The 20,289-nt window shown below is 41.0% G+C and overlaps 1 protein-coding gene across 2 annotated transcripts in view; it reads right to left on the reverse strand.

The window, feature by feature from the left end:
- Positions 1–52: 52 nt before the first annotated feature.
- Positions 53–20,289, reverse strand: part of SLC9A7 (solute carrier family 9 member A7) — an 81,653-nt gene continuing 61,416 nt past the window's right edge. For both annotated transcript variants that reach the window (XM_056329247.1, XM_056329245.1), the window contains 3 exons: positions 18,853–18,935; positions 15,356–15,461; positions 53–10,311 (listed from right to left, as the gene is read on the reverse strand). In XM_056329247.1, coding sequence (XP_056185222.1) covers positions 10,063–10,311; positions 15,356–15,461; positions 18,853–18,935 — 438 coding nt within the window. In that variant the 3' untranslated portion in view covers positions 53–10,062. The remainder of the gene's footprint in view (positions 10,312–15,355; positions 15,462–18,852; positions 18,936–20,289) is intronic.

Raw genomic sequence — 20,289 nt, forward strand, 5'->3', positions numbered from 1 at the left:
GCTTATTTTCAGAAGGAAGCTCCCACCTATTTGAGGAAAACAGACTACAAAAGCAAAAGAAGAATGGTTTATTTGGACTGAACAAAAACAAACAAAAAAAAGTGGAAAACAAGGAGCATTAAAAGCACCGATTCTTGGGCCTCCCAAACAAAGGGGCTCTGTCATTGTAGGCAGGAAATAACTGTAATTTTCTTAGATCTCAGTTCTCCACGATAACAGCTGGTAATGTTGAAGAAGAGTCCCTTTCTCATTAAATAACAATTGTGACCTTCATAACTTACCTGATTACAAGCTTTCAAGTCCTCCCACAGATGCTATAACCTACTTATGACCGTAAAACCCAACACGCTTCTCACTTGCAGGCTCACTGCAGAGCTTCCCTTCCTGACTGCAGGACAAACCGGTGCAGGGGCAGGCTGCTCTTGCTGAGTGCCAGCTGAGTACTTGCACTGCCTTGTCAGCAAGCACACACTTTGCATACATGGTCTGATAGTGAACTGGTAAAGTCACACTCCCAAATGGGGAGCACCTGTGCACTTCAAATTTTCCATCTGGAAGGGATCAAGAACTTCTTCCTAAAACAAGTTCCAATCTCTTTAAAAACCTCATCATTGACCAGAATGGAAAAGTACAGTCAAAATGCAGCAACTCTTAACCAGAGGCTCTGCTTCCAGCTATTAGTAAGGAAATGAAACAACAAAAATAGTGTAAGATGGGTTTCACCTCCTTTGACCGGAACCTTAATATTTTGTGCTGAGATTTGCTGATTCTCTGGATCATACTGCCATCAGAAAATAAAGAAGTGACTCACCGCATGCAAAGCCCAGCAAAGCCCTCAGATTGCATCACTGGGAAGAGAAAGACTGTCCCTGCTCAAAGATGGTCACGCTGTGAGCGGAAGCCTTGCCAGCCATTTCATAAGCCACCAAAAAGTGCCCATTTCTTCAGTGTTCTTATGGAAGAAGTACAAGGTGTGAGGGAAATATTTATCCTGAGGTGTAAATTCCTGTTTTCATTAAACTGAAAAATAATCCCAGTGCTAACTGGTCACTACAGTAATAGATTTCTCAATTTGTATGCAGCTAGTGTGGTTTTGGTGTAAAACGCATGATAAGATAATGTAAGATAAATAAGACTGCCCACTGGTATCTCACCCTGGCATTAGCATTCTGCCCAAGCTCCGCCTCACGCCCCCTCAGAGGACAGGCAAAGCCACCTGCACGCTGCTGCTTTGGCCAGTACCAGTGAGCAGCTTCTGGACCAGACCCCCAGCTCCCCAGCCTGGGCTCTGTGCAGGTATGGCAGAGGGTTAACACAAGGCACCTCCTTCCAGCATTCATCTCTTTTATTGCAAAACCCAGACTAGCTCGCTGTGTGTGTACGAGGGGAAAAGCCTCACAGCAATGGTACCTGACACAGGCTAGCAGGGCACGCTGAGGGGAAGCCATGCAACAGAAAAAGTCCTTGGTCCTCCCCCAAATCCTCAGCTGTTTCAGGGAGTGCCTAAGGCAGAGGCCAGGTTCGGACTGTGTTGAACAGCTGTCGGTGCAACTGGTCTCGTCAGAAACGCTGACTTTTGAACCTGTTGATACACTTTTGAACAGCAAGTTTCACTATTTGTTTAGAGTAACAACGTTGCCTTTGGTTTTGTTTTGCTGCTTCACATCAGCTGGTACCCTCTTTTTTTTTTTTTTTTTTTTTTTTAGTAATGAGTGAATCACCATTCCCTGTTCTCCTTTGCCATACCATTTTTAATTTTACAGAACTATCAGATCTTCTTTTGTCGTCTCTTTTACCCAACTGAAACAACCCAGGTGTTTACTCATCACATGAAAATTGTACCATAATTCTGGTTACCTTTTTGCCCTGCTCTGTGCCTTTTCAGGTTTTTTATGTCCTTTCAAAGATGACCAAAGCCACATGGGATGCTGATGGCAGGGACACAGGGGTGTCTACAGCAACAGAAGCTTTGTGATTTTGACTTCAGTTCCTCAGTTCCCAACACAATCTTTTTAATCATTCCTGCCATCTTGTGAACACTAATGAGAATGATTCCAAGCACTTTCTTACAAGAAAACAGCTATTTTATGGGCTGTTGCACTTGCACAGCTGGAGGTGCTTCTCACTAAACACTACCTCACATTCTACAGTCAACCTTGAGTTCCATAATCCTGAGTAACTGAATATTCCACATATTTTTCACTTTCCTACTCACTCCCTCCTCTAAATCCAGCAGCACAAACCTCTGCATGACACTGCTAGCAACTTCTCTCCATGATGAGAACTGGTGAAAAGATAAGAAACAGAACTAAGAATCAATGGTCAGTTATTAATCCTAATATATTCCTCTTCCTACAGTGACTAAGACAGCATTAGCTAAGACCTCTTGCAAAAGGACTTTCCACGTATCATCTTGTAAAATTAAGTATATAACCCAGACCTCCTTTGTCTGCGTGATCATTCTAAAATCACTCTAAGAACAGATTTAGAAGTTGTAACTCCTCTCTAATCAGAGCCATATTGATGTAAATCTGTATTTTATTTCTCTATGTAATAATGTATACTTTTAGTTGCTGCTCGCAGCCCTTCCTAAAATAAAAGTATATCACAGCAACTGTTGGATGCTCCCCCGTGGGAATCATTAATTACATTTTAAGGAAGGGAACTCCAGATCAGTTCTGTACTGTAAGAAGGCGGCTGCTGAGTTCCTAGTTTTGCCTTGAGGGAAGACCTGCCAGTATCAGCCCTTTTCACTTCTGAGCTGAATTACAGAGTTTATATGTATATCAAGCCACAGCAAATATTGCACGACTAATTATCAAATAAGAAGAGATGAGACATTTCTGACGACCACAGATGACAAATATGATTATTTGTTCTAGTGCAGCTAACTATATAAGTCAATGTAAAGCAACCAACTCCACAAAAGCTAACAATACCTTGCACCTGCTACTTCCCCGTGACTCCAATGTCTATGTGAAGTAAGGGAATACCAAGAAGAAATGGAAAGACAAAGTACTTTGCTGACCTAGAATGGTAACACCATCTTCATACCTAACCTGAAACTTGTTGACAGAGCAGGAGCTCCAAGCAGCACTAGCATTTCTTCTCTTGAGAAGGGTATGGATGGATGAAGCCTTAAATCAGCACGCTCAAAGATAAAATTACTGCAGTATCTTGTCCACATGATTTAGTGCTTAGTTAAGTATGTACACAAGCCAGCCAGTGGCAGAAAGCCCAGCAGGTGTTTATTCCCCCTCCTCCGCTACTACCATCCCCACAACACGGACAGCTCACAAAATATTTTGCCTTTTCTCTCTTCCCCACCCACTGTTGCAGTTAAACAATCATCTCTTGCCATTTAACCTCATTAGGGTACTGAGCTCCCAAGGGAGGGCTCACAGCACCTGCACACCATTGTTGCCCACAGTGCTGAAGACCAAAAAAGCCAAATCCCGACACCACAACGAGCTGCTGTCCTCCTTAAATCCTCATCACAGCTTAAACTGCAAATATTGGAAAGACAGCTGCTGCTGCAGCTAACACTATGAAGAGGATGTATCAGGGGATACGGGATAATATTCCTCCAGTTCTACAAACCTCTGCTTACAGTAATTACTTCAGCATTGTGAAAGACATTTGGTGCAGTAGCACCCAATTTCTTGCAGACAAGAGACAAAAACCGTCCCTAGGAGGGACAGGATTCAATATACCTTATGGCCTGCCCCAACACAGTGCTTGGCCCACCCCCAGCTCAAACCTATCATACCACGCACGTTTTAGGTGCTTCAGTAACAGACAGACAGAAATTACCAGAATTTCAAAAAGACCATCTACCATAGCAGTCTTAAGCCAGACAGCATGATACGCTTTGGATACCTGGTGCGTTTTTATTTTTGAAGCAACCTTAAGACACCTCCTGCAACATTATTGATGTGCTCATATCTTAAGTATCTTAAGTGACCAGAGGGTAAGAGTTATGAGAGTGGTAGACTGATGGAAGTCAGTTTAAACACTGCTTTGTTTATGCTTTGTTTGTGCTTTGTGAACAGATCGGAAAAACAAACAGAAAACCTGTAGCACGCATCCTTTAACTGCACAGGAAAAGCACGGCAGCCTGTCCCCTTAAAGGAAGGGAACAAATCTGGGACATCCTGGCTTATGATTTCCCTGCACCAACGAAACCATCCCAAACTAAAAATCAGACAAACTTACCTCAAGTGACCCCACGGGCTGGAAGCTGTTATTTCACAATGACTATTACTAACCAGCTGATATGATCCAGAAGAATATCTTCTGGTATTCTGCTTTCTGGTATTAATCTGTGTCAGCATCAAGACATTCTGCTAGGCAATTTAGAAGTGAAATTCAGAATCAGACAGTGGATGATAACCTCCTTGATTAAACAAAAATCTGGAAACAAAATCCATAAATATGTTATAATATGGAACTGCATGACCTACTTCTCTGCCTCTGTAATAACAACTCCAGAGACTTTACTAGTTAAAGAAATAAATGCAATCTATTTCTCATAGCCCGAAGTTAAGTATTTTAACATTGTAGCAAAACCCTTTTAAGTTGAGCATTCACTTTCTCTGAGGGAATGCAAATCTGGTGTTTTTCCGAATGAAAGTGGGAAAGTTACTTTTAATTGCAGTATTTCAAATTATTGCCATCTAATTAACCGAATTTGTATAAGCTAGCAATTTAGCATAGCTTTGACGTTGTGCTCAGGCACAAAAGTGAAGTCTGACTGTTCCTTCCCCCCTTTTTTTTAAATGTGTAACCAATGTGTTTGTATGTGATGCTTTAAGGCTCCAAAAGATTAAAAAAATGCAGGAAATTAGGAGCATCAGAAAACTAAGTGAAAAAGCATTATGTTACCAAAAGTTAGACCTAGCCATACGTCTTTAATTTCCCTTGGAAAAAGATTGCTGCTGCTCCTTTGCATGCACCAGTATAAATCCTTCCTTGCTCTGTACTACGTGAACCTGGGAGGGGCACTGGCTTTATCCACACCGGCACAACCAGGTATTCAAAAAGCCAGGGCTTCTCTCCCTCCCTACACCTTTCTACACCAAGTTCCCTGATGTAGACAGTGCAGGCAACCAATGAAGCCCTTCACTCCAGCATAAATTATTACGAGCTGTCTCTCCCAGTGGTTTCAAGTCCCTAGATGCAGCTTCAAACCCAACGGCATTTTGGAGGTCTGCAAGTTCATGCAGGGTGGTGCAAAATAGATTATGATCAAGAAAGTAGCATAGGATAAAGGTATAGAGGACAAACCATCCAAACCAGACAGATTATTTTATTGCCTGATTTGAGTATTTAATGGCTTTGTGAGAACTATTTGATTTCTATTGCAAGATCTTGTATACATGGCAAGTATCAAATGAAAATATGAAATTTCATTTGAGTCTGCAACACAGATTCAAATATGCCTGGCCAAGCATTTACACCCCGTAATTACACATTACACGTTTGTAGGTGTGCACACATTGTAAGGCACCTCCACATTTATCAGACTAATGTTACCCTAGAACTGCTTTCAAAATTACTAAAGGCTTTTTAGGTTCAAGAAAACATAGTAGTGATACAAGGTAACTTTTAAAAAGCCTTCAAAGTTACTTTCCTTGCCCTGGAGTAGAAGTAAGTCAGTGCTTCCCTGTGAAAGCCTTTGATTTTGTGATGACTTAGGATGGGGTAGTTTACTTACTTTTGCATTATCCCATTGCCCTTATTTTAGGTTCAGATATGCAGATGCCTACAAAACTTCTCAGCATTTAAGACTGCAAGATTAAGGGGGTAGCAATTGTTTACAACGCTGTTCCCACAGTGAAGCTGCCTGTTTAAGCCATTTCCTGGCTTTGTAATTCACTATTTCCTCCACACTTTCCTTCTCTTTCACTTTGCACGCTTATTTCTACTGGAGTTTATTTTTCATAAGGGCACTCCCAAAAATCCCAGTCCAAGAAGTATCTGTGGTTTCTCACTGGGCAGTATTACTCTCCTCCCCAAACTTGGGAAGCGAGGCCCTCCTCCTGCACTGCAAATAACATTTGCATGAGCGGCTTCTTACGAAGAGCTTTTTTCAATATAGGGACATTAGAAATTGTTATTCTACTTGTTTTTTCTCTTAGAAATGTGTTCAAGCTACTCAGCAGCCCTGTCCTACTTTCTGTGGCTCTGATTACGACTGAGATGATACGTGGCCAGTCTGGGGTATTTCCCGCCTGCTTTCCTGCTGGATGCTCTGTGCCTCCCGGTCGCAGTTTATCTCCCCTTGCCTCTAAGTTTCAGCAGGTTGTGAGTTCAGTATTTTGGAGGGGAACACTCCCTGCTGATACATCTGTAAGTTCTCTGGTTTCTCCCCGAAAAAAGGTCCTCCCCCTGCATCTTAAAGAAAAGCACATGAAGCTGAGGCTTCCGAGTACTCAAATTCCATTCCCACACTCGTGCAGAAGCAGAGACCATGTCTGCCAAGGCTGAGGTCAAGCATGTTATTCCTGTGAGCTACTTCAAACAGAGTTAAAAGAAACACTGAACCTTTCTTTGAAAGGCATGTGAAGTGTATTAGTTTCTAGGGGTTTACTGCTCAGAAATGGACTCAAAGCAGCTCCTCTGACCAATGCTCTCTGAATAGAGACTGCGATTCAAGTTAAACCGAAATTATACAAGAAGGACCATGCTTTCCATACGAATCTACAAATTGTCTGATTATAAAGATTAAAATCACAAGACCTGGCCTCCTAGTTATTGTAAGCTACTCATGTTATTAAGGTTGCTAGGCTGCTAGACTTCTTACTACGAGGTCTTTCCTTCCCCCAGGAGTAAAGCATAATAGCTATCATTTAGTAGTAGACATTATTTTAACCTTTGCTATGCACTTGATTTAGATCAGGTTCTTTGGAAGTTCAGCCAAAAAAAGTATAGATTCCCCACCCCACCCCCCGTTAAAATTTCTGCAGTCCCTTCCAAAGGCAATTCCTTCATCCTTCAGTGTAATTAAAAAAAAAAAAAAAAAAAAGGCGCCAAAACCTTGCATCCTTGACTTTACCCTTGTTCAGTCTTTATCAGAAAAAGTAGCTTAACACTGTACCCTTCCTCTGCATAGCAGACATGTAACGTACAGCATAAACACTTGTCATAGCATTCCACCTTTCTGATCACTTGAGATCAGAGTATCAGAGCTATTGCTGAGGTCAGTGTAAGCAGCACTTTGAATACCTCTCACAAAAAGCATCCTGAAAAATCTGGTGTTATGCCTGTGTTTGTAGTGAGGCTGCTATGGTACTGCTCTTAGTCGCAGGTTCTACTCATAGGTACTCGTCTTTAACTGATAAAGTGCCTGTAGTCCTATGCAAGTTAACAGAATTTGTTCTTTCGCACAAAATGTGCAGTGTTGTACAGGTGACTCAAAATATGACCATTTCTCACATACACTGAATTAACTAGCAAGCAAAGCACAAAAATGCCAGTTTTCTAGATGTTTTAGCTTACCTTTTGTTGGCAGTGAAGTCCAATTTTGGAAGGGGACTTAAAATGGAAAATAGATAAAAATCATGGAATAAGATTTGTTGTTGTAATACATGGATAAAAAATAAGCTTGTGTATATGGGCTTATCCTCACCATACTGGATAAGCATTTTAAGTAATTTTTGAATGTGAAGTTAGGCTATTATATTCCTCACCTTGCACCAATGATCCGCCTATTTTGGCTGCTCTTTCAGAATCACATTTTAGGCTTACTGGTGAACTTTATTCAATTGTATATTTTTGCCATGGGAATTAAAAACACAGACAGAGAAGCACGCGCACTGGGACGGTTTATTGATGCTTTCAAGAACTTCAGTCTTCCTGAGGAAGCTAATTAAACAGAATTTCCACTTCCAGAATCTGTACCTGATCTTTCTTCCAACAAATCTCTCCCTGCATCAGGCTCTCTTTTTCAGCCAAAGCTATTTGGTAAGCTTCAGCTTCAAGCTGCCTGTAGAGACTTGCCTCACTGTATTAAGTCCATTTATTTGGGGTACATTTCACTGGCTCAAGCCCAAATTTGGTTCATATGACTGAGATAATAACTCTAAGCGTTGTAGAAGTCTCAAGTCTCGCTCAGCATTGACAGTATAGGTCCCAAAGACTTCTCCAAAATGAATGCAATTGTTTTGGTAATTTAAGAGGAAACTACTTCTTCTACTGCCAGAGCATCTAAAAAAATATAGCATGAATCACTGCTATCTGCTTGGTCTTCCTTGAAAGCAGAAGAGAACTGAAAAGGAGTTCTGCTCAAGTATCTTCATCAGGGTTTGTTACTCTTCACCATTTAACAACAGAGCTCAGACTGTATTGGTCTTCCAGTTTTTCCACAAAAAGGCTTCTGGTTTCCTCGTGTCTCTTTTCTTAATAACGGCAGACACTCATTACAGATCAACGCCCTTTACAAATTTACCTTGGAGGGCCAGACAAGGAGGTAGATAACTCATGAAAAAACACATTTGAAAGAAAACACACTCGACAACATGACTGCAATGTTTCTCTGCAGCAGTGACTTCTTGTACCAAAGTTAGCCTGGTGAATTTAATATCAAGGAAAAACAAAGTGGGTATTTACTCACGCACAATTTTATGAGAGGAACAACTGAAATGGCAGCAAGAAAACCACACTTTTTAGACAAACTGATATTACATCACATTAGTGGGCCACAGAACTCTTTAAAAAAATAAACTTTTTGAGACATGAGAATGAAGTCACATTTTAGCATGCTTTAAATAGCTGAAGTGCTCTTCAAAGCATAGTTTTTCAGCTATTGGCAAAGACACTGATTATCTCCTCATTTGGAAATTAAAAAGCATTTAGCAATAAGTTAAAGCTAGCCTACGTTAAGTGGGCTAAATACTAGGCAAAGATTTTTCCCTCTTCACATTTAAGATAATACTACAGTTCATCATTTCTGTAGCTTATATGTTGTTGTGCAATGCCCCACTGAAGTTTCATATCTACTCTGTGAAAGAGAACAAGAGTGGACACTTTTCTTTTAGGATAGTCACAAATGGTAAAGCCAGTAGTATTCGTTTGTCTGTTTAATTAGATGTTTGCTGTTTATCACACACAAGAACTGTAAGCAGAGTCCATGGATTCTTCTGAGCAATATGAAACCTCATGGTTCCACGCAAGTTCAATACTGTCTCTCTCTCTGCCCCCACCACTCCTGTCTGCTGTTTTCCCCAGCCCAAGGTAAGTTTCCAACTATCTTCATCCAATTTCAAGAACCTTAAGGGCCAGAAAGATTTACCTCGTGATTTCTACCCAAGGGAGCCTGGCTCCAGACTTGTGTTGGGTCAGGTACACCTTAGACCACAGGAAGCTGGATGTTTTCCTTTTGAGGCACCAGAAGTTAGGCTAAAAGTAATAGTCAAGTTGCCCAAAGCTAAAGGGACAAGTAGCTCTCATTGCCTTCCTATTTAAACACAAGGCCAGCGAAGAAATCTTTTCCCTTTCCCCCTGAAATACATTAAGTACAGCTTGCAGTAACAGATTCCCCATAGTCTTGCATTCATGAATCTGTAGTCCTAATGTATACTGTCCCGTTTTACTTTAGTTTCTCAGCCTCAGAGAGAAGTTAACAATGGATCTCTCCACATTCAGATACACACGCATCCTTTTTTATCTCATAATTATTAATCACGTTTATATTTCTTCTTCCGCATTCCCAAGCTAAGCCAAGACAAGCTCAGTTCTATGGACAATGTTTTCATGTACCTCTCTTCAGAGAGAGCTGCTGCAGCTGAACAAGACAATTGCAGCGTGCTAGTTATACTTGGATTCAATATGCGGTTGAGAAGAGGAGAACGACCAGTTTTCTCATTTGTCTGCTTTCAGACATTTAGAAAACCCCACCGTCAGCATCTTGAGTAAGAAAAACAGGTGACATCTTCAGACCCTAGTAAACCACTTACGCATGTTAACTTGTTTAAATAAACATCCCCACCTCAAGTGACACAGTGGCCTGCAGTCTTCCTTGATCCATCCACAGAGGAAGAGTTATTTTTACTGAGTCAGTAATCACGCGTTGTCTTCCAGAGGAAATACTAGCCGGGTACCCCTGCTTGTAACTTCATGATCTGCTGCTCCCAAATCACGTTCCAGTGCTTCCTCTGAATTACTTTTTGTTCTCCTGCCATCAAGGCTAGTGGTAGCTGTATGGGGGCCAGAAGAACCATTTGCAGTTATTGTTGTATCACCGTATGTCACAGTAAGGTCACCATCATTCAGAATAAAATCAGAATCCTCTTCTCTAAGCTGTTCTTGATTCTGGAAAGAAAAAAGAATAAAAATCTTTGTACAGTGCACAACATCTGGTCTTTGCCAAGAAGGTAACCGAACAGAAGAGTTTACCTAGATGTCAATACAGCAGCAGTAAGCGGTAGAATTCCACCTTAAGGAATGTTAAAAATAACCTCGAAGCTGGTGTTTGCAAATCAGCTTAGCGCTCCCTGTATAACTATTGCTACTGTGGAGAGATGAGGGGGAGCTGAATCCAAGAACTAGATTATGAAACCAGTAACTAGGGATTTAATAGCACTGGAAGTTTACCAGAAATATAGGAGAGATGAGCAGTATACACTGGTTTTTATGTAACAATTTAGAAGGCAGTACCGGCAAGAGACTGGAGACCAAGCACAGTGAAGTCACTCCAGATACAAAGTCAGACTTGCATCTGTCACTAATTAGTCAAGTTCATTAGTAAAAGACATGCAAACTGGTAAGAACTCATTAGGCCCAGGTTCTTTATAAAGGTTTTCTCAACAAATTTTGGTTACAGATCAAAAACTAATCACATTTTTTTAAACTATCTGCTTACTCTTACGTGGTATTAAATGGAGAATTACTTGACCTCACTCTTCGGAAAACTCCTGAGCCATAAAAGTACAAAAGACTGACACAAGAAAGCACTTGCTTCATAGTTTTGTAACTAATTCTGGTATGTTTTCTTTTCAAAGTCTTTTAAGAAAATGGCCTATGAAATCCTGTGAATTTATTTTGGCAGAGATGGGATGAAATATATGGTCAGAGACTAGAAATTACTGAAGTGTAACAAAACAATCTCCCCGAACAGCACAGTACAACAGCAAGCAACTGTACCAGGTTTCATTCCTGTTTAACATGATCTTGGTAAAAAACAAAACAGCTGAATTGGTCAGAAAATGCGGCCTCCTCATATCTGAGGAAAATCCTATCAGTACTACAAGCTTGATTTCTTGCAACTGAAAGCAATTATCTCCCCATGTAAATAGCTCCATCCTGCTCGGCAAGAGCTGAAATGTAAGCTTGCGTATTGCTGTCCTCTGCAGTAGGCTGGACACCAATCAGGTTACATTCTCAAAATACATAATTTTCTTCAGCAATTTTTTTTTCAAAAAATTCAGCAAAAGGAAGGAGGGTGCAGGCTATGTGAGAGAGGATGCCTGTGACCAGCCCGACTAGAAAGCCCTACTTGTGTTGCAGAACAGGAATTCAGGGCACTTCAGATCGAACATGCCAATTAACCTGTCCATGATGAAAAATGCAGTGCCTGGCTAAATAAAACTTCTTGGGAAAGCTTCCTGTCATTATTTCAGAATGATAACTGGCCAAAATAAAGCAGCAAAAGCCTCTACAGGATACAGAATATGTAACTAACGAGGACTGGAAAAGGTGTCAGGAGTTTACCAAAACCAATGGAAGAAATGGTGCAGTTCAGTGTTGGGTGCAAGACAAGCCCTACTTAGAATGAATGCTAATCTCAGAACCTCCATGACATCCAAATTTGGCACTGCTTATTAGAGACAGGGTTACTGTGATAGGAGCACTGTTCTCAAAGAGCAAATACCGTTTAGGACACTTGCTTTCTTTGATTGCAGAGAAAACACTGAAGTACTGTCACCATCTTAGAAAAAAAGGCAGAGATTAAAGGGTTCATCTATAGTAGGCAGAAACAGCCTTTACAAGGTTTCCATTGCAAAAAAAGTAAAAGTCTGAGGGACAAGACCAAGATGATTAGAAAAGGTACACAAAATAATGGGATGCTTAAGACAATCTGATATCTCTATATATTGGTTTTGAAGAAGAGACATCTGAATAAAGATGAAAACCAGAAAAATTAGCAAGGAGGCGGCAGTTTGTGACTGCTGACTGGTTATGTTTTAAGAAGTCAGAGAAGCTGAGAAGCGCTAGCACAGGTTCCTTTCAGGGTGTTTGCCCTTGAAGAAGCACCAAGGGGGGGGAAGGCAGGGCTTAACAACACACCAGGAGGGTACTGCGATACCAAGGCCAAAGCTCCCAAAGCGTCTCCTGTCTCCACAATACTATTCAACAGCAAATCCTTGCAGCCACCTATCAGATAAGAAACTGGTGAGAACACACACTACACTTGAGCTTCCCTAGAAGGCTGAAAAGCTCTTGGGAGCACGATACTGAAAGGAGAGGGCCACAGACTTCATACTATATGGCAAATCCTAACTCAGTCTTTGCTGGTTTGTCCCAGGCTATACTTACATGTATGTAAACATGATCAGTTCCAGAGAAAACACTGAGCTTTCTCTCAACGTAGTGAACAAACACTGCTTTGTACAAGCCAAGTTCCACTCATTTATTTCACTTCTGAACAGCACCGCAAGCAGCAGGCAATTTCATACATTTCCCCAGAGAACATCCATGAACAATCCCATGTAGTATACAGATTTGCTGTGTTTGCAAGGAAAGAGGATGGGTGAATAAACCTACTGTGCTTCATGCAGCATGAACAATTCTTTTAAGACAAGACAGGAAATGTATCCAAGTAGATCCCTAGAAACTTGAAATTCTTCCAAGAATAACCCTAAACTGGCCTCTGCAATCCCCTACAGTTCTGTAGGAATAGCTTCAATTCACTCAAAAACCATAGGTCTGAACTTCACTACTTAAAGTGACAAATTAGAATGGCTAAGTACCTAAATCCAAAATCCTACAAGAGACTGAACTTTGCTTTGACATGCTGACCATAACCCTGAGGGACCTCACAGCATTCTGTCTCATTTGTGATAAAATCTGCTCATGCTCCTAAGGATGCATGCTGGAGACGTTAAAACAGCATTTTAAACGCTAACTACAGCAACATTTCATGCTTTTAAGCTCCAAGCTGGATTCCGTTTGGGTGGGAAACACTTAATGGTGAGCCTAGTGGCACAATCTTAAAGCAGCGGGAGAACATCAGCAAGGAATAATGACGACAGCTCTGGGAAAAAAAAAAAATCAACTGTGCCTCGCTCCTGCATGGTGACTCAGAACCTCACATGTACGCCATGCAAATTCAAGCTTAGAGGACATGAGCTCATACTTAGGAATAGGGGGTAGGTAGACTACGAATTAGGTTGTTTGAGTTTCCGACTTTAAAACCCACCCCGTGGCATCTGATGAAAAATATGTGCTGCCACTCAGAGAAGTGAAAATGAATTCTCAATAAGGTTGTAATAAAGCCAGAGGGGGGAAAAAACAACAAAAAAACCCAAGACACCCCCAAAAAAACAACAAAAGCTGAAACCAATACACAAATAGACAGTCAGTATAGCCACATACTTGTATGCTTTTTTTTCTTTCTTTTCTGTGTAGATATTGTAATTGCTCAGACATGCACCTGCATGAGATCTAGGATTTACTACTTTTTTGAAACACGTTTTCCAGCTATGTTACATTCTGTTGAGTATTTACAGGCTTTTTTTGGTTGCTTAATTCAAAGCCTTCAGTCTTTAATTCTCTCAGTTGCACCATTCAATTTTCCTGGAAATACCTAACAAAAGCACAACTATTCCCAGCAGTTTCTGTCCCCACAAAGACATGGCACACTCACTTGCTTCACCTGCACTTTAAAAGAAGGTAAAAAGATTCCACAGCTTTTTAGCCAGTTACAAGATGGTATAGCAAAGTGCTGTAGCAAAGCCAGCCATGCAAAGAATGAACAAGTATTAACGCAATTGCAGAGTTCAGAAATCTTGAAAAGAAACAAAAATAATGTCTCAAAATTATATTATTTCCTAAGACTAATGCATCAATGCACCAAAATAGGAACAGTAAGAGAGAATACAATGTGAAAGTTACATGTTATACACCTTAACAAAGTACACAGCCTTATAAGCATTTTTAACTATGAAATTAACACCCCAAGTGTGGGGTGGGTGGGTGTGTGCACCACAGAACCAATCCAATTAAAGTTTCCACTTGTAGTAGTAGCTAAGAATGAGAAATAAAGAGGGGGAAAAAAAGACACCAACCGTTAAGAGAAAATGAAAGGCAAAGCTTGCCTCTTCATTCTGGTTAGATCCTCAGTTACTGAATAACTAATCTTATAAGATCATATATAGACAGACACATGGGAAACACGCAAGTAGGCTAACTGGTCTGATGGATGCTGCCTTCCAGCCTAGATCTGTTAAGATCTCCAGTGGCATTGCGAAGACGGGAACAAGGCCAACTTCTTGCATTGCTAATAGCTCTAAACAGGCAGCAGGCATTTCAAATTTCTTTGACATTTTACTATCAGGTAAAAGAAAGATGCTAATGATTCCAGAAAGATAAGCAGAGAAGTATTTCCAAGTTGTAAGTGTAATTCATAACTCTCTAGGGAAAGATTAAGAGCCATCTAGTCCAAGACTACTTGAACATAGCAGAGATGTGACCATTCCAGAGAACCTGCAAGTTTGAGTGATCCCACACAGTACTATGATTTTGTTTACTATCGACGCAAAAAGTTGTAGACTTCAGAAGCATTGTACAGATAGGAATGACATGTATCAGGATCCTGCAAGAGTAATAAGAGAATGAAGCATCAATTATTGCAAGACATGGCTGTAAGGACAGTATAGTAACCTGCCAGACTGAGATAAGTAACTCATTAACGGTTTCTGAAATACAATCTCAAATTTCACAGTGGAAACAATGAAAGGAAGCTCTACCAGATTTCTTTCTGACATGGGTAAATGTGCCTGTGCTTTCTGAAGAAGTGCAACCTTAGAAGTAACAGGGAAAGAATCTTGTCTAAAAGTGTTGAGAAGGGACTGAATATTTTGAAGTGATTCACTGAACTGGTTTGTTGACTAGGTCTGTAATTTTCCAATGTCCTTAAATGTTAATGTAGTAATTGAACAATAAGATCATCTCCAATTTCTACCAATAGAAGCTGTTGCACCAAGGGAGAATATCTTTGATCTTTTCTGCCTAGGACAAACTAGCCCTTTCTTGTGTGTATAACGTACCAACTTTTGCCTAAAAAGAAAAACCCTTGCTTTGCTGAAGTTGAATAAATAAAAATCAAAACACGGCAGTATTAAGTCATTCTACTTACGTCATAAACCTGGGGACTTGTCAGACAGCGGGCTATCAGACCACACCAGCTGGGTAGAGTCGTGGTTAACGGGGGGCCACTGTGAGTGAGAATTGGCTTTAAATAACTTTAGTTGTTAAGGAAAACATGTCAGTGCTTGAAAACCACTACTGAAAATAAAGACAATTGTACATAAACGTGGTTCTGCCTTTGATCTGTGTGCTACTCAATAATTGTGTATAAAACATCCATTAGAAAAAATGTGCATTTATAAACATATAAATGAAAAAATCCTCCCCAAACTTTTTCCCCCTTCATCCTTTCAAGGGCAGTTTCTTTACTCACACATTTTCTGCAAGGGCAACTAGCTAACTCTCTTCTTAACAGTTTCAACCAGTTGCAATGTTTCCAGCTTTTGGGCTCTCTGGAGTGGAAAGGAGCAAGCAGAGGTAACAAGTGCTTTAGTGTTAATAGGTCCAAGGGGATTTCTGCTCTGCAGATGGGAGCACGGTGTCAAGGTTGCAAAGTAGAGATAACTGGGTGAAATACCTATGTGGCTCAACACAAGGAAATAAAGAAACACCGTCCATCCAACGTCTTCAAAGCAATGCAGCCACTTGAACTCCTAGCTGGTCACTGAGCCAGAGATGCGACCACAGATCTTACTCTGGTAAGGCTCGGACACCTCTGCAGTGCACACACACATACCATGCAGAGCCTCAGAAAGGCAAAGGGAAAACTGCATGGCAAGAACCACATAACACAGTGTGGAAGGAAAGCAATACTGCCTACATTGCACTGGGGGGGCACAGGGTGGGAAAGGAAGGTGCCTTTACACTTCTTTTCATAGGTCTGCCCCCAGTTAAATCCGTATTTGTTCGTACTAGTACTCTAGACCGATGGTATGCCTGAGGAAATAAATACTCAGGAGTCAAAAAAGGTGTCCCCGCTATAGAGCAAGGTGCTGATCTTGACTGGCACAAGAACAGAGCTCAGGAGGAGAGTGCTAAGACTTCCAAATATTGTCTGAAATCACCACCACAGGCTTTTGGTTGGGTTCTATTTGTTTTATTATTTTTTTTTAAAGTCAGTCTAATTATTTTAAATGTAAATACATATTGCAGGTATTCTAGTTACTTTTTTAGTCCTCTAAGCATAGAGATAATCAAGTCCATTTGTGCATGTATCAGTTTCCCTGATCATCTCAACAGGTCAAGGTGCTTAGGGTGAAGAGGGGGTTAAAAAAGGGGCTGTTTTAGCAGAGATGTATCCCTCCCCTTTAGCAGGGCCTGGAGCAGAGTGTTTACTTGAATATATAATGGTATGATTATGCCACTGCAGAGTTATGTTTCCTCCTTCCCTCCTCCAGTAACAGTGCAGCTACACCCAGTTCTGGAGAGAAATAAACTTCGTCCTCATGTTAACCTACCAGCCTCCACATTGCCCTGTGGCAGACAGGCATGCAGTAACTCGGTCATAATAAAACAAACCCAGTAAAAGGCATCTGGTGCTTCATCAAAGTTGCAGTTTTCTTTGTGTTTAACAATTGTGGGGGAACCCAGGGAACAGCCCATGACATTAAATGAACTCTGCGTTCCACAGGAATGAAGTTCCCAGTTATCCAACCACACAGAGCTCTGCAGGCAATAGCCAGCGTTGGAGCACACTGCCGAGTGCATCGTACTTGCATCTTTTTCAAGTTCCCTTGCAAAGAGTGAATTTTGAGACAATCTGCCTTTCTACCCACAAACCAAGTGAATGCATCAGCAAAAACTATTGTGACTTTTAGCCATGGGTATAGAGGTGGCAATTGTAAAGATGATCCCTTCCATGCAATTTAAGGCCACCCAGCAGATGCTTATCTGAATGCCTTCTTGCAACAGGAGCAGACTTTTACTTCTAAGATAGAGTAAGACAGCTCTGCCTCTGGATGTCAGTTTCCTTAGCACAAACTTCACAGAAACCTTCCCCAAAGATTGCTAGTTACCATTGAGAAAGCAAATGCACTGTCGCACCCTTTTACGTTTCCGTGAAACAGCCAATTAAGCTGCAATTTTCAGCTAGCACTCCCCCTGCCCTGGCTGCAGCTGCTGGGGACTGCAGTCATGCTAGCGTCAGCCAAGGGGAAGTCAGCATTGCCAACTGCTCCTTTTCTAATCGGCACATCCCTTTTTTAAAGGCAGGGGAAGAGGATAGCTCTGCTTCTTTCTTGAAAAAGACAGAGAAGAAGCCATCAGCGACGGCCAGATCCTTCCGTGCTCTTACCACAGAAGTATGGGGTTTTTTTTAAATAAAAAAAAGTTGGCCTCAATACACTTTGACACCAGCTACTACAACTCAAAGGGTTAACCTGAAATTACTACCATTTATGAATATTTAAACTAGCACATACACTCCCTTCTGGGCTTTGGCCCAACACTACTGCTTCTGAAAGCATCAGTCACTAAAGATCTTGTCCTGAACGGGCAAGTGCTAGTAGGATCCCAATGCTTTCAACACTATACCTGGGCTTCCCTGGGTGGGAAATCTCGATGCACGAGGCATGGAAGGAAACTACTGTGCTCCAGTCAGGCCAGAGATCTCTCACCAACCAACAGCCAAGACCCCAGTGAAAAGGCTCACTGCTCAGATACAAGCTGCAAAAGATTAAGGCCCTGTCGCAGGTATTGAAGTATGTTTAACTGCCTCAGAAACTACTCGGAAACGAGAACTGAAACTTCTTTGAATTTGGGGGTATAAGTAGCTTGCCATAGCCACAGGATCACCTATGGCTTTTTCCACTAAGTGAGTGTAAACTGTTAAGGAGGGGCAACTGTATGATATACTGATTAAGAATATGCTAATTAGATTTAAAAAACAAGCATGAAAGACAGGACAGCTACATAAAAATTGCCTAGAATCTCAAGCAAAGCTATATACATAGTATAATAGCAGCTTCAGCAAGGTTGTACAGGACTATATATACATATACACACACACAAGGACACTCTCTGCTTTAACGCCCATAGGAAGTTCTGGGTGTACTGAAGGGAATAAGCTGGACGACATGTAGATTTTTAGTTCCAGAACTTCCTGTGTCAGCAATGGATTTCCAAACAGGACTTCATCACAAAAGCAGATGGCTCTTCAGGGCAACGAGCTGGGGCTTAGACATGTACAATGAACTGGAAAACCAGTTTGTGCTATAAGCATCAGCGAAGATGAGAACAGATTAATGCAACAAATCAAAGGATCTGAAATAATTAATTGGCTGTCTTACTGTTTAGGAAGGAACTTCAGCTCCTAGAACTGACTGCCTTCTTTCCTCCAGCAAGTGTGACATACCGTGCATTAGAGAAAAGAAATGTCTGTCTTGTGAGTCAGCAAGTTGAAGCTTCAGTTCTGTGCCTTGAACATGTTAAATACTTGATCTGTCTCCTGTCTGACTCTCTCAAATGCTTAAGGCATATGGGTACATGGAAAGGAAAAAAAGTGAACATTTCATTCCTTGAAGCTAGGCTGTGTTTTCAAAAGGATACTTATGGTCAAAGCTATACCATAGCCTGAAGAGCCAAGCACTTTCCTGCTTTGTTCTGTTCCTTCTTTCAGAATCCGGGCCATCCTAAAAATAAAATAAAAACATATTAAATTGTTTCATGCAGAAAAAAAACCCTAGATCATACATTCCAACCATTCATGTTATAATCTCCTGTCCAAACAAGCCAAATTACTTCAATACTGCACTTAGACTGCAGAAGAAAGCTATTTAGAGACATGCTTATACTGAGAAAGTTACTTTCCCTAGAAAGACCAGAAATGACTGCAGAGAATTTTAGGCTCTCTTCATTGTCCTCAAGTTACCTTAACAAGCCCTCTACCACTACGTTGCCTTGAGTCTGAAAGCTTATTGCACGGTTAATGCAGTAACAGATATATAAGTAAGTCCAAAACTGACAAATAAGCCTCATTGATGTCTCATCCCCATCCCCCTCCCCAAATAAATGAGCTGGAATAGTCCAGATTTGATTCCTAGTCATTGCTTGGTTGGCTCCTTTAACTCTAGGTCTATTTGATGTTCTTTCCTTAAGCCTATCACTTCCTTGGACGAACAAGGGAATTTACCATGCCTGATCAACTTGCACAAATCTGATGAAATCTATCACATTTAAAAGAAACATGCTTAACAGCAAATCCATATAAAAATCACAACTGATGAAGGTCATGCAAACTTCATAAGTGCTAGATCAACCTCAGAAGTGCTAACAGCATTAAATATAATCCCTTTACTAGCTGTGCTGCAAGCCATGGCACCAGCTGGTCTGCAGCTGCATTTGTTTTTACTTTTGTTACTGTTTTGGGTTTGATTTTTTTTTTTTTTTTTTTGGCCACAGACCAACAGCTAAACACAGGAAAACAGATGAAGTGAGAATGCCTCATATGAATCATCTTCCAAACTACTGGAAAAGAACAAGACAGGATTGCCCTGTGTACTTCTGATTTGCACGAAATCCAGGATCCACCAAGAGTTAAAGCCTAGTACATTTTCAGCTCCCTCCCCATCCCAAATGATATATTTTCTTTAACTGTGACTTGCTGCTAATCTTGGCTTGCTGAAAGAAAGAGGAATCCAAAGGGAACAGAGTAATGGACTCCATAAGGAATGCAACGCACAGCTAAAGAGAGAAACAAATGGGTAAGTGCTTTATGTTTACATGGGAAAAAACCAAACAAGATATTTCCACCCAGACACTGAATGAGAACAGAATACCCATGCTCTGTTTCTCATTAGAGCAATTCCTCAAATCCTGACAAGTTCAGCCTGAACTGGCCAAAGCCATATTACTGCGATACCGCTTCTTAACCTTGGTTTTATGCAGTAACTGTGGCCTTCATTGTAAAACGTGTTTTGAGGCCTGGCTTCTTGCTTCCAGATAGCTACTAAACCAGGTTCACCTTTTTTGGTACCCAGACCCACC

The sequence above is a fragment of the Falco biarmicus genome, chromosome 2, assembly GCF_023638135.1.
Source record: "Falco biarmicus isolate bFalBia1 chromosome 2, bFalBia1.pri, whole genome shotgun sequence".
NCBI lineage: Eukaryota > Metazoa > Chordata > Aves > Falconiformes > Falconidae > Falco > Falco biarmicus.